At 56.1% G+C, this 14,424-nt stretch overlaps 2 protein-coding genes across 2 annotated transcripts in view; one reads left to right on the top strand and one right to left on the bottom strand.

The window, feature by feature from the left end:
- Positions 1-4,289, bottom strand: part of RBPJL (recombination signal binding protein for immunoglobulin kappa J region like) — a 21,602-nt gene extending 17,313 nt beyond the window's left edge. Inside the window, exon 1 of the mRNA XM_076352410.1 lies at positions 4,262-4,289. Coding sequence (XP_076208525.1) covers positions 4,262-4,289 — 28 coding nt within the window. The remainder of the gene's footprint in view (positions 1-4,261) is intronic.
- Positions 1-14,424, top strand: part of MATN4 (matrilin 4) — an 18,498-nt gene extending 4,074 nt beyond the window's left edge. Inside the window, exons 2-11 of the mRNA XM_076351955.1 lie at positions 6,984-7,100; positions 8,484-9,053; positions 10,221-10,343; positions 10,457-10,579; positions 10,684-10,806; positions 10,946-11,068; positions 11,521-11,934; positions 12,319-12,471; positions 13,280-13,384; positions 13,563-14,424. Of these exons, the coding sequence (XP_076208070.1) occupies positions 7,025-7,100; positions 8,484-9,053; positions 10,221-10,343; positions 10,457-10,579; positions 10,684-10,806; positions 10,946-11,068; positions 11,521-11,934; positions 12,319-12,471; positions 13,280-13,384; positions 13,563-13,621 (1,869 nt within the window). The 5' untranslated portion in view covers positions 6,984-7,024 and the 3' untranslated portion in view covers positions 13,622-14,424. The remainder of the gene's footprint in view (positions 1-6,983; positions 7,101-8,483; positions 9,054-10,220; positions 10,344-10,456; positions 10,580-10,683; positions 10,807-10,945; positions 11,069-11,520; positions 11,935-12,318; positions 12,472-13,279; positions 13,385-13,562) is intronic.

Genomic DNA, 14,424 nt, shown 5'->3' with positions numbered 1-14,424 from the left:
CTTCTCTGGTGTATCTCCTATAGGCTGATGGCATCCTGGTCCTGGAACAGCAGTTCTCCTGCCGTCCTGCTGTCAGAGGGACGTGGCAGCCATGAAGTTAGGTGGGAGCAGTTTCCCGTGCTACCTTTGGGGTTCTCCCTGTGAAAAGTATCTGGACAAAGAATTCAACCAGCTTGCTTTTCTGTCTTGAGGAGGGCCAAAAAGTCTCCGCATGCTTTTCTGCAGCTGCCAAACGCTCCTCACTTTCTGCTATTTCAATTAAACACATAGCAGGATGGGTAGGATAAAGGGGAGAGGCACAAGAATATTATCCTGGCGTATTTCCTTATGCCAACACATTGAGTCACGTCTCCAGAGTGAGAAATATGATATAAAGATTTAGAGAAGGAGGTCAGGCAATGAATGTATGATTGCGAGGCTGAAATAGCAGGCGCTCTCTGTGGTTGTCTGTGCCGTGTAAGCTTGCTGGAGGTCAGCTGGGGATATTGGTCCCAGCAGATTCAGGAGACAGACGTCCTGCTAGTAACTATCAATCTCATTGCTTAGAGATACTGGCTCTGCTGCATGAGGAGCTCAGCTGACAAACTCTGCACCAGCCCAGGAGCTGCTCTGGGCCATTTCTCTTTTCTTTGTGGTTGAACATGCATACTTCTGGGGAAAAAAATGCTCTCTAACACCTTCCTTCCAGAACAAGAACTTGGGCAATGGATTGCTGCCTCAGCTTATGGATGGCCCAGACCTCCTTCCCTCCAAAGTTTGAAGTCTCTTGGCCCAGTTCCGCTGTCCTCCAGGGGCCTGTTTGCTTTTTGAATAGAGTCAGTAAGGTGGGTCTTTCCCCTGTTGATCACTCTTCATCAAAATCTAAAAGTATTCCAAAATCCCTCCAGTTTTGCTTAAAATACCAGTTAGGAGCAGGGCTGAGTTTGCCTGTCATGCAGCTCAGGGGACAAGTGCAGCCTAAGGTCTTGAGTGGGACAGAGAGGAACAGAGAAATGCCACCAGCAGTCCTGAAATAGGAGCCATCTCTTGACATGATTCGTTGAACAGGGGGAATTGGCTGACCATGTTTTCCTCTTGGCTAGATCTTGAACATGTGCTTCAAAGGACCTGGGGGTGTTGGTCAACAGCCAGCTGAACATGAGCCGGCAGTGTGCCCAGGCAGCCAAGAAGACCAATGGCATCCTGGCCTGTATCAGAACTAGTGTGGCCAGCAGGAGTAGGGAAGTGATCGTGCCCCTGTACTCGGCACTGGTGAGGCCGCACCTCGAATACTGTGTTCAGTTTTGGGCCCCTCACTACAAGAAGAACGTCGAGGTGCTGGAGCGTGTCCAGAGAAGGGCAACGAGGCTGGTGAGGGGTCTGGAGAACAAGTCTTATGAGGAGCGACTGAGGGAACTGGGGTTGTTTAGCCTGGAGAAAAGGAGGCTGAGGGGAGACCTCATCGCTCTCTACAACCACCTGAAAGGAGGTTGTAGCGAGGACGAGAGGAAAGGGCCTCAAGTTGCGCCAGGGGAGGTTTAGATTGGATGTAAGGAAAAATTTCTTCACCAAAAGGGTTGTCAAGCACTGGAACAGGCTGCCCAGGGAAGTGGTTGAGTCACCGTCCCTGGGGGTATTTAAAAGATGTGTAGATGTGGTGCTCAGGGACATGGTTTAGTGGTGGACTTGGCAGTGCTGGGTTAACGGTTGGACTTGATGATCTTAAAGGTCTTTTCCAACCTAAACGATTCTATGATTCTATGAACGGCCATGTTTAATTTGCAAGTGAATATGGCATTTATTCTTGCCAGTTCTTGCTACACCAGCCCAAGTATAGCGTCTTTCAGTGCAGAGGCTGGCTGGGCAAGAGGCTTTCCTCCTAGCTGAGTCGCAGAGCACTAGGAGGTCTTTTAGAGATAGATTGGTGGCAGAGAAAGACCACATGTGCCATTGTGGAGAACATCTAAATGGGATGCTCTGTCCATTGCTACACCCAGCATTTCCCTCCCAAGGGGAGTCCAAATGTCATCTCATAGTATAAGCCTGTCGGGACTTGTATGATGTTAAGTTCATGAGCTGTGAGACAAAGACATCTGTCACTCAGCCTGCAAATGGACCTGGACAAGAAACCCGTCTTCCTCCTGCCCTCCCTGTGAATATGCTAATCCTAGTGAGTGCGGGAGTGGGCCCCATAAAACGGGGAATTGGCTTTTTGGGGGAGCAAGGGGAGAGAAAGATAAGTCCTTTCTGCATCCAGCAAGGTTTTCCTGTTACAGCAACTCCTGTTGGGTTTGGAGCCATGATGTGCTGTTCGAGAAATACAGCCTTGTTTTTCAAACAACGTGTCCTTCCAGGTGGCACTTGGCCCAGTAAAGCTGCTGTAGCGTTGTAACCAGAGAGTACTGCGACGTCCTGGAAAGAGTCTGCTCTTGTTCTCCCACACATGTGTTTGAGAAGAATCAATGACACATCAGTCCTTAAAAAGGGGGAAAAAACATTTTGGGCTGGAAATTCATGCCTTTTCCCTGGTCTCGAAGTGCTTGTGCTCCCTGGCTCTTCCTTGCTCTGAAAACTGCATTGCTGTCCTCTCTCGTGGGATTTGCAACTTGTCACCCAGCTGCTGTGGAGGATGAGCATTGAGATGCTGGAACTGTGATTGAGTGCAAGGTCAGCGCTGCATGTAAAATGGTCCTGAGGGTGGATTCAGTGCTCACAGGCAGCAGAGGCACTGCTGAGAGCTGTGCACCTGCAGGCAGGGAGCACCTTGAAATTGTGGATTGTGTTGGGAGAAACCAACCTTTGGGCAACCCTCCAGGAGAGGGTGGATCCAGCTCCAGGGCTGTCCCAGGCCTCATCTGTTCACACGGCTTGAGGATCTTGCAAATATATGGACAACGTGCCAGTGGTTCATCGGGGTTTCCACAGCAAAATCTGACATCAAGAAGTGCCTCCAGGTTGATGTCAGTTGTCTGCATCTCTCCAGGTAGCTCTGGTTGTTTCATTGTCCCACATGTCTGGGGCAAGACACGTTCGGTCATCCTCTCTTGGTCCCGCATGCACCTTTTGGGCAGCCTTTCTCTCAGGCATGGACCTGAAGTATGACTTGCTGTCCTGCTGAGGACATGAAAATTTGTCTCCCCATCCTCCAGCCTGAGGCCAGCTCTTGCTGTCTTTCTGCTGTTGTCCTGGCAGGACTCTGGTGTCCGAAGCACAAGGAGTCTGTGTCCAGGCTCCTGAGCCTATTTTGGGTTTTTTTTTCACACTTCCATCAAATAACACTGATGAGGGAGTTGAATTATGGCCTGCCAAAACTGCCTGGTTGGGTCTCCGCAAAGAAAAGCCCTGCAGAACAAAACAGGGTACATGGAGAGGCAGGCGAGGCTGCTGAGTCTCAGCAACATCACATCTAGGGCTGCTCTACCATCGGCCAAGGTTTCCAGCAGAGAAATACGTGCTATTAGCTGGTAGCAGATGTGGCATCAGTGCCATGCACCCCTGCCATGCATGCCCACCAGTTTTGCTCGTGTTGGGTAACAGCATGCTCGGTCAGAGGCCCCTGGCTGTGCCCCACTCCTTGCAATGCACAGCCATCCCTTGTCCTGGCTTCTCGTGGGGTCTGGAGCCAGGGCAGAGCTGCTGCTGCTGCTGCTTCCACAATGTGCCAAAGGTCTGCCAAGCCCAAGCAGGTGGCTGGAGTCGTGTGGTTTTTGCCATTAACAAAAAATCTCAGCTAAAGGCTGATGTGCCTGGATATAGGAAATCTTGCGTGTGGTTGTACCTGAGACCTGGCTCATGGCTCCATAGCCATGGTCCACAACCTGCTTTCCTCCTTGTGACACTACGGTCAGGGCTTTTCCTGGGCTGTGAATGCACTGCCACCTCCTGAGCCTTTCACCCCTTCTTTCTCCATCTGCTTCACCCCCTCTACAATTCAATATATAAAGCCCCCACCCCTGTAACAATGAGGAGGGTACGGAGCCGGCTGCATCCCTCACCCTGCTCCCTGCCATGCCTTGTCCTTTGGGCTTGCCCAAGGGAGGATGCGCCCAGGTCCGACCTGCGCGGATGAACCAGAAGGGGAATATTCAGAGCATTTCTGTTAACCTGTAGCCAGGAGAGAGCTGCCAAGGAGGCCACGCTGAAACCCGAAGCGGCTGTTTTTCCTAAGACTCAGCACTTGGCAGGGAGAGCAGACGGACAAGTGGCGGAGCGGGGAGGGATGCAAGCACCCTGGAGGGCAGCACTGCCGGTGGAGGTGCCCGGGGAAGGCATGCTGGCTTACCTGTTTGCCTCTGGGGATTCATCTCCATGTCGTCCTTGTCCGAGATCACGAGGAGAGTCAAGAGGAGGCTGGGGTCATTGCCGACCCTTCTGTCCTTACATGTGGCTTTTCCCTTGGTTACCCTCTTTGTGCCACATACTGAGCGTGTCCTTCAGCAGGAACAAGCAATAGCTGGTTTTCCCCTTGCGTTGCTCAGAAAGGTCAGGAGATGATCCAAGTGTCTCTCTCGGCTCAGCCGCCGCGGGGTTCGGCTGAGCCAGCCCAGCCGTCAGCGCTCGCCCCACCTGGACTTTTTTTCCTTTATAGCTCAGCGTTATCTCAAGGTCTCTGGCGTTGCAGCTGGCGCTGTGTTTGCCTTGCCTTGCAGCACCTGCCTGCCAGCCGGTCGCTTCCCACCCATCTCCCTCCCGCTCCTGGCTGGTGACAGTGGGCTAGGGGGGACGTGGGAGCCCTCAGGGTGGGGGCAACCCCCACGGGGCTGCAAGTCAGCCTCATCACTGCCAGCCCCGGGGGAGTAAGGACAGCGAGTAGCAGGGGAAGTTGCCCAGCGCGGGATGATGGGAGAGGTACTCGGGGGCATCTGTCCCATCAACTTTGCTTCCCCGTCCCCATCAACCTTGCTACTGGGGCAGGGCTGGGTGTTACATTGAATTGGGGACCAGGGCACTGTCCCAGCCTGGGTCTCTGCTGCCAGGACCGGTGCTGGATGCATGGCTGAGCCACTGTGCCCTGCCCTGTCCAGGCAGCATCAGCCCCTCCAGCCGCGGGGAGTGCCAAGACTTCATCCAAAGCTGAGATGCTGTTAAAAATAGATCAGTCGTGAACTGGTTTTCTCCTCCTTGGTTCTTGGCCCGAGAGCTCATTCCTGTCTCTGGGCTGGCTTTGAAGCTATCTGGATGCTGCAAGACACAGGCTGCATGCCAGCCTGCCATTGCAGGGAGGCTTGGAGACCAGAGAGCTGCAGAAACGTTATAGGTGGCATAGCTGTCCCCAAAATATTTAGTGGTTAGTGAGTGCTGGAAAAAGAATCTGCTAAATAAATGGGGAAATGAAGCTGGGATAGGAGGGGCTGTTTGCTCCTCCGCTTGCACATGGTGCTCTTGTGAGGGGGCACAGGCGCCCAAGCACTCCCAGCTGGTGCCGCCGCCAGTGGGCCACAAAACGATGCTTGCCTCGGCCCCACGGCTTCCTAGAAAACAGCTGCCGGGCTGCAGCCTGCCCTCGGCCCTGCATCCCAGAGCGATCCCGCTGACCCCTCCACTGCGCAGCTCTGCAGGAGCTCCCGACGCCTGCTGTGGAGCCGCCGCATCCCGGGCTGGCTGGGCTGCTCACGCTCCCCGGGAAAAGGTCTCTCCCACTTTGAGACTGGTATTCTGGATCCCAGTTTCCTCTTGTAGCCCTTTTCTGTCCTTCTAATTCTTCAATATCATTTTTCAGGTGTGAACACTGAGTCTGGAGACAATTTTAAGATGCAGCTGTGAAACCTATTATCAGCATCGCTGCTATCAAATACATTAGGTTCAGGGCTGCACGTAACCACTGGGCAATTAAATGGCAACCCTGGTGATGAATTACAACTGAGACCTCCCGGGGCTAAATAAATATCGGCTGATAACTACTGATAAAATGAATTTCCGTGTGCTTTTTTTTAAAAGCACCCTTCCAGTATCTGTGCCCGGTCGCAGCGCTGCACGTCTCCCGGGGAAAGCGGCGTTAACTGTGGCATTTCCTCCACTAGCACCTTGGGTTTCCAACCAGAGCTGGAATAAAAATAAACCAAATAAATCCACGTCCCTGCAGGAGCCAGGCAAGGGCAGGAAAAGGCAAGGCAAGGCAAGGCGACGCAGAGGTGGGCAGGGAGGGAGACAAGTGACTAGCTGAGGTTTTGGGTAACTGATCTAAATATCTTTCCCCCAACTATCCCAGCTCAAACGCATGAAAAAACTGTCGCCATGCAGAGCATGCCTCGGGAAAGCCAGCAGGATGGGGAGAGCTGCAAAGCGCTGGTGACAGAGCGGTGGGGTCCCCCGGGGTGATGCGAAGGAGAGCAGCAGCCTGGCAATGCTTCACCCAGCACCCTGCCCAGGGGGAATGGGTGCAAGCCCATCTGCACAGGCGCCGTTACACCCTGTGCCTGCGGAGGCTTCTGCTCCCCGCTCTCCAAATGTAGTTTGGAAAAAGGCAGAGAATAAATTTATGGAGCTTCTTGGAAAAATGGTCTTTGCCAGTGACTTTGAGAGACTTCTGAGTAGGTTTTTTCTGTGCTGGCATTTCATCTGGGGGCTTCTCTTCCCAGCACGTTGCCCTGCGGAGGGAGTGTCAGGACGGCTGGTGCTCTGCATCCCTGGGTGCAGCTTTCCCACTCTCCAGCTGGCTGCAGAGAGCAGCTGCACCGCCAGTGAAAAAGCATTTGGCTGAACATCCCATCCGCCTGGTTTGCAAGTGAAAATAAAGCTTGTCTGATGGCCAGCTCCACCCAGAGCAGAAAATCAGACCCTTTGGCAGATCATTGCTACTGTAATGAAATTTAGCTGTGCGGAGACTGCCAGTCCTTGAATGGGAAGAGTCCCACGTGGGTTCAGAGAAGTTCCGGGATGGATCCGTCACAACTGCTGCTGCTCAGGGTTTTTGGCACTGCCTGGGGACACCCACCACAGGTGAGCATGGCCCCACGGCTCAGCCCACCCTCAGCACTGATTGCAACGTCGTCTTCTCCCCGCAGCGAGTCCCCCCAGCCCTGGAGCCGTGTAGTCTCACAGAGCCATGATGAAGCTCCTGTCTGTTGCCCCTCTCCTCCTGCTTCTCCTGATGATGCTGGAAGCCAGACCAAAACCTGCAGGTGAGCCCTGGCTGGTGGGAATTGCCTGCAGGAGAGAGAAGTGAGCCTTGTCAGGGCAGTGAAGCCCTTGGAGGATGTCTTGCTGCTTGAGGTGGGGGGACCTGATGCTTCTTCTTCAGGGGCATCCCCAGGACGATGGAGGATCCCCCCAGGCGTGGGACCCGAACTTCCCAGCACTGCCCAGGGGAGTGGGAGCCCGAGCCTGGCCCCAGTGTGGTGGGTCTGGTGCCACTTGCTCCGGGCACGTCCTCAGACTTGGCACAGCCCACCTTGTCACCCTCCTGCCTGCAGGCTCCGACCTCGGCAGGAGGCACAGGCATGAGGAGGAACCCCTTCCCTGCATGGGTCTCCTCATGGGGGGACAGGGGCACCAGCCTCTCTCCTCCCAGGGCAGAGGGAGCTAAATCAATTCCAGTTTAAAAACAGTGAAGGCACCAAATGGAGAAAGAAGTGGGTATGTCTCGGAGACCTTCGGAGCAGTTGAGATGACAGCCCAGGTCTGGGCATCATCACAAGGGGACTCAAGGTGTTTGCTTACCGTTAGGGCCAAATTCTCCCAGGCTTGGGTACACACAAGCCAAGCAAAATATGTTCATTGGCATTTCGCTTGCTAAACACTCTCCCAGTTTGCACTGGAAGTAGCACCCATATGTCCAAGAGAGGCTCTTTGGCTCAATCCCTGCCATGTGCGTGCCCTGAGCCGTGCTTTTCACTGTCTCATTTTCTGCCCTTGAAAAAAAAAAAACCAACAAAGCAAGCCCTCATTTTAGGCAGAAACTGGCAAAATGCAGTAAAAAACAGGGGAGGCTGGAGCTGCGGGGGGAACAGAAGAATTGCCCAAAGCAGTATTTTCATGCTTGTCACTGCAGCAGCAGGAGCCCGTGCGGTGCAGAGGTCTGGAGCAGGCGCTGCAGCTTGCAGAGGCCAGCATGAGGCACTGGGCTGTTTTACACTTTAATGCTGATTTGCTGCAGATATGAAGATGCCGCTGCCTAAACCTGTGCCTAAACCTTGCCAGGGCAGATGCCAACAGACAGAGAGGCATTTCTGCAGCCTCTGAGGCTGTCGGCTGCAAAAATGCAGGGAGCAGGAGCTGGGTCTGGCTGCAGGGACAGTGTCGGGGAGGAGGGGACACTGCCATTTCCCTACAGCCCCATGGCCAGGGCATGTCTCCCCTGCCTGTTATCCCTGCTCCCACTCTGCCAGCACCCTCCATGGGTTTATTTGGCAGTGGGAAGGTGCTGGTCTGTGGGGGCTGCCCACACCTGCCCTCTCCATCCCCCACTGAGCACCCCTCCAGCCACCCGACGTGGATGTCTCTACTCCCAGCCCTGCTCTCTACAGGCAGCCATGAGACTGAACCATCTCTTTGCCCCCTTCCAGCCCTGAAGTGCAGGACGGGTCCCCTGGACATCGTGTTTGTGATCGACAGCTCCCGCAGTGTGCGCCCCTTCGAGTTCGAGACCATGCGGCAGTTCATGATGGACATCATCGGCAGCCTGGACGTGGGCCCCAATGCCACGCGGGTGGGGGTGATCCAGTACTCCAGCCAGGTCCAGAACATCTTCTCCCTCAAGACCTTCTTCACACAGGCAGACATGGAGAAGGCCATTAACAGCATCGTCCCGCTGGCCCAGGGCACCATGACAGGGCTGGCCATCCAGTACGCCATGAACGTGGCCTTCACCACGCAGGAGGGCGCGCGCCCTCTGCACAAGAAGATCCCCCGCATCGCCATCATTGTGACGGACGGACGGCCCCAGGACCGCGTCACCGAGGTGGCCACCCAGGCCCGGAATGCTGGCATCGAAATCTATGCCGTGGGCATCCAGCGGGCAGACATGAACTCGCTGCGGGCCATGGCCTCACCACCGCTGGAGGAGCACGTCTTCCTGGTGGAGTCCTTCGAGCTCATCCAGCAGTTTGGGAAGCAGTTCCAGGACAAGCTCTGTGGTGGGTGAGAGCTGCGGCTGTGGGCTGGCAAGGGTGGGCTCGGCTAGAAGATGACCTTCACATGGGTGTTTGGGGTGTCTGCCCTTGCTAGGAGCAGTGTGGACAGGGAAGCAACCTCCCCGATGGGGTGCTGGGACAGGTGGCCTTTCCTCTTGCTCACCTTTCCTCTGCTGGGGTGAGATGAGAAGAGCTTCAAAAGCATTGCAAGCAAGTGCTTTTCTTCACCCATGCTTAGTAGCTCTGCCCCAAGCCAGGACGTTGTGGCAGCAGTGATGGGAATATTAAAGAGCAGAAAATGTGGAGCTGGTTTCCCTGGGTGTGACGGGGATGGGTGACACGTCCCAGAGCCCCGTACACATTTCGACGTGGCTCTAGCAGGGTCTACTCCTATGCAGACACGTGCATGGCATCTGCTGCATGCACATTTGTGTTTAATAAAACCCTGGCCGCGTGGTGCTGCTCTGGAGCATCTGGCCAGTCTCGGCTGGGAGCCGGGAGGCTGGTTCGCACCGTGGCCATGCTGGCACGGGTCGGGAGCTTGCAGGTTGGGACCTGTCTGTCCCCCCCATGCTGGCGGGCTTTGCTGGAGACCTGGCACTGCAGCAGGCTGGCAAGACCTTGCTCATGTGCTTCAGCATCTGACGAAGGGCAGAAGGCAGCTGCCAGCCTTTTTCAGGCAGTGTTTCCTAGCCAGGGGCACGTGTGTGCCTGCAGGGCTGCGTTAGTGCCATGGTGAGTCCCTGCTTGCTGGGGTGGAGGGTCCAGGGCTGACCAGATATTGCCCCCGGGGGCCCTGATGTGCTCCTGTGCCTGATGCCTTTGCTTACAACACCCTGTCTGTCGCCGGCCTGCCTTGCTGCCCGCTTCCCAGCCAGTTCTGCAGGCTCCTGGCTGCACAGACAAGCAGAACTGGCTCCTTCAGCATGTTCCAGCTGAGCTCAAGCTTTCGCTTACTCAGCTGAAGCTGTCAACAATGTCAATTAATATTGAGCATTGATTTAGTGCTCAGGTAGAGGCAGTTCAGAAACCTGCCCCGTGCAGTGTCTGTGTCCGTGCACTGGAAATCAGTGGGTGAACGCTGGGGCTGGAAGGGGTGCATGCCGGAGCCAGAGTCCCCGTGCATCTGGTGTGCCTGTGGGCCACTCTGATGCCCTTTCTGTCTTGCAGGGGTAGACACGTGCATGGAGCAGGAGCACGGCTGCCAGCACAGCTGCGTCAGCACCCCTGGCTCCTTCTACTGTGAATGCAACCCGGGCTACAGGCTCAACGTGGACAGAAAGACCTGTTCCCGTAAAGAACCTTTTTTTATCCTAACTCTCATGGAGCTCTCACGGAGCAGTCCCTGCTCGGCTGCCCCAGGGAGTCCAGGACAGGAGGATGACGGGTGTCCTGTTCCCCCACAGCCGTCGATGCCTGTGCAGACGGGATACATGGCTGTCAGCACCAGTGCATCAGCACTCGTGGGTCGTACTCGTGCCGCTGCCGTGCGGGTTACTACCTCAACGAGGACAAGAGGAGCTGCACTAGTAAGTGTCCCTCTCCTTTTCTGTCCCTTTTTCATTTGCTTCTCGCTCTCCCTCTTCTTCTCTTGTCTTTCCCTTTCTGCCCACCCTTCTCCTTCTCTCACCAGTGATTGATTACTGCAGCTTCGGAAACCACAGCTGCCAGCATGAGTGCGTGAGCATCCCCAACGGGCACTACTGCCGCTGCCGCAGCGGGTTCACACTGCAGCCCGACAGCAGGTCCTGCAGGGGTACGTCCTGGCGTGGCGGCGCGGCACAGACTGAGGTGTACGGCACATACTTTGTCCTGCCCGGTCCCCAGGGGAAAGGCTGTTCCTGGGCCACCCTCCCTGGGTGGGGATAACCCTGTGCCCTTGGCTTGTCTTTCAGCCACTGACCTCTGCAACGGGGTGGATCACGGCTGCGAGTTCAAGTGCGTGAGCACTGAGGGCTCCTACCGCTGCGTGTGCCCCGAGGGCCAGCAGCTCCAGGCTGACGGCAAGGCGTGCAGCAGTGAGTACCGGGACACAGCTCTTGGCATCCTCCTCATCTGGGCTGTGTGCTCCTGGCGAGGGCTTACCTGAAACTAGGCTGGGGGTCTAAGTGGGACTTTGTCTGAGCTGGTTTGGAAGGAGGATGGAGAGGTGGCTGGGCTTGGGGGAGCGCCCCAGCTGCTGTGGGAATGGATGCGGGCTCGTGTCCTCAGAGACATGGCCCAGAAGATGCAACAGAAGCTTTGAGGAAACGTTCAGGAAAAGGGATACCTAGGAGGGACTTTCAGGGGATGCTGGGGTGGCAGTGGAGGTTTTTGGGCTGAGACCCCTGGGCATGCTTTGCCCTGCTTCCTGGCCTTACCCCGGCTGCAGGTCCAGGGGGTCCACGTGGTGCTCCAGCCCTGGGCATCTTCACCCTCATGGTGCCCACAGCCAGGCCAGTCCCTTCTCACCTTCCCCCTGTGCCTGCAGAGTGTGGGGCCGGGCATGTCGACCTGGTGATGGTGATCGACGGCTCCAAGAGCGTCCGGCCCCAAAACTTCGAGCTGGTGAAGCAGTTTGTGAACCGCATCGTGGACCTGCTGGAGGTGTCCCCTCACGGCACGCGCGTGGGGCTGGTGCAGTACTCCAGCCGCGTCCGCACTGAGTTCCCCCTCAACAAATACCACAGTGCAGATGAGATCAAGAAGGCAGTGATGGAGGTGGAGTACATGGAGAAAGGCACCATGACGGGCCTCGCCCTCAAGCACATGGTGGAGCACAGCTTCTCCGAGCTGGAAGGTGCCAGGCCTCTCTCCCACAGCGTGCCCAGAATCGGGCTCGTCTTCACAGATGGGCGCTCCCAGGATGACATCTCCGAATGGGCCAGGAGAGCAAAAGAGTCAGGTGCGGGGGGCCAGAGAACCCCAAATGGCAGTGCTTTGGGCATCTCAGGATGGTTCCTTGGGGTGGCTGGCTCTGGGGGAGGCTGCAGCATCCAGCCTTGGGGTGTTGCATCGCCTGGGTCCGCAGGGGCAGACGTGCCTCTGCCGTGGTCGCAGGGTGGTCTGAGCAGCATCCTTCTTGCAGCAGCCTGCACCACAGTGGTGGTGCCACGCTCCTGCCTGTCCTTCCCAAATTCCTGTGGTGTATTTAGGAAGCTGGGGGAAAATCCTGCATCCTTGGCTGCCCAGGGGAAATCCTGCATCCTCGGCTTTGCTTCCTCTGGGCTTCGGGCTGTTTGATGTGGGGCAGCTGGCACAGTGCTCAGGATCTGTCCTTGCCACTCAGGGATCATCATGTTCGCTGTGGGTGTCGGCAAGGCTGTGGAAGAGGAGCTGAAAGCGATCGCCTCCGAGCCAGTGGAGCAGCACTTCTCCTACTCGGCAGACTTCACCACCATGACCCACCTCGTGGAGAACTTCAAGCTGAACATCTGCCCAGGTGGGTGGCCCTGGCCACACCAGGGGGCTCAGCCCTGGGCTGGGGGAGCCTTCCTCTCCCTGCAGAGCTGGTGGGGTGGTTTGTGTCTGTCACCCTGTGTCTCGTGCCCCAGGGCTGAGCTGGGCTGGTGCGAGCCTAGGGTGTCTCGATCTCACCAGGCTGTTGCGGGTATAGAGGTGGGGCTCAGGGAGGGACTGGAAAAGGAGAAGGTGTAGCTGGGGGGTTAAATGCAAAAGGGACGGCGTGTGAGTGGCTGCCCCAGTGCTGTTGCATGGGCAGAGTCTGGGGTTGCACCCTGCCTGGAGGGATGCTGCCCCAGCTCCGAGGACGGCCTGTCTCCTCGTCCAGACCTGCACTTCTGCTGCTGCTGGTTGCAGGAGGACCACGACGGGTTACTCTGAAGGTCTCCCTGCCTTGGGGCAGACTGGGGCTCCCCAGTGCTCTTGGGACCCCTGGGGGCTCCCGTGGGGCTACAGATGTGGGGTCAACATCCCCCCCTGCCACCCCAGCTCAAAGGCGAACCAAAGCTCCACACTGGCTGTCCTCGGCATGCTGTGACCACATGCACGGCAGCTCCACGGGATGCCTGGTGGGATGCCTGGCAGCGAGCTCGCTGGGCTAGCAAGGATACAGCCTGGTGAAAAGGAGCAAGGCTGGAGAAAGAGGGGGAAACGGGAGAGCCCTGAGACTCAGGTCCGGCCCCAGTGGGTGGCTGTAGGGACAAGGGACTCGTGCTGTGCGGGAGCAGGGGAGAGCCAGGTGCCACAGGGCTGTGCCTCTGACTGCACCCAAACCCCCACGGTCACAGAGGAGGGCAAAGGGGAGATGGAGATCCGCAGCCCATGCGAGTGCGAGGCACTGGTGCAGTTCCAGACGAACACCGTGGCCATCCTGCAGAGCCTGACCGAGAAAAATATCCTTTGGGGTGATGCCTGGGCTTGCTGGGGTACAGGGCAGCCTGGGGATAGACCGCACACTGGGAAGGAAGGGATGGATAAATGGGAGCAGGGAAAATTTTCGGCTCCTTCAAGGGGAAAAAGCCGTTTGCCCACCAGACCGTCTGGCTCGCGCCATTTCCTTAGCACGTTTACTTGCTCAGATGACGGCCAGACTCGAAGACTTGGAAAAGCAGATTGCCAACAAGAAGTGATCCTTGCAGAGGGCTGCAGTGCTTGGACAGGGCATGGGGACGTACAGTAGCTACGTGGCATTGTTATTGCTAGGTTATTGTAAAGCATCAGTGTTTGTTCTTGTATTGCAAAATCCCAAGGGGGACCCGGAGTGTATTTAAAAAAACAAAAATCCTTAAAAAAAAAAAAGAACTTGTGCAAAAACCCCTGCTGCAAAGCCAAGGGGTTCAGCCTTTGCTGTTGCCTCGTTCCTCCGAACTGGCAGGTCTGGGATGAGGTGGGATATCTGTGTGGGCAGGCTGTGCTTTGAATGAGGAGACATGACACCCAGCCTTTTCCCAAAGTGTCTGGGATGAACCAGCCCCTGCGCAGCCCCCCCCGGCCCCCAGCGCCCAGCAAGCTGCTTTGCAAGAGTAAAAACCTACAGTGATCGCACCCTGAGAGCTTCTGCCGTCTCAGCCTCTGCTGCCAAGCGGTGGGACGGGGAGAGCCGGGCGCCACGGGCAGTGCACAGGGGTGCGTGCCATCCAGCTCACCCGGCCAGCTCCCGGCACGGTGCCCAGGTGTGCACCCATGAGAAAGCCAGCGGCAGGAATCGGCAGATCCCTTTGCCCCTGTTTTGGCAGAATTGTTTGGAAATCGGTTATTATCTTGTTTGGTTTTTTATCACATAGCAAAATGGTAATAATTCTTTCTATAAATATCTACGTGTGTGTGTGTATATATATATATTTCATTTTGAGAGCAGGGTAGTGCTATTTTTAAATACTTCTTTTATATATGGAAATTTCTATCCTGACAATAAACACCCTGAAGATTTGTA

Source organism: Aptenodytes patagonicus, chromosome 14 (genome assembly GCF_965638725.1).
Source record: "Aptenodytes patagonicus chromosome 14, bAptPat1.pri.cur, whole genome shotgun sequence".
Taxonomy (NCBI): Eukaryota; Metazoa; Chordata; class Aves; order Sphenisciformes; family Spheniscidae; genus Aptenodytes; species Aptenodytes patagonicus.
The sequence above is the reverse complement of the archived record's forward strand: the minus strand, read 5'-3'. Positions and strand labels throughout refer to the sequence as shown.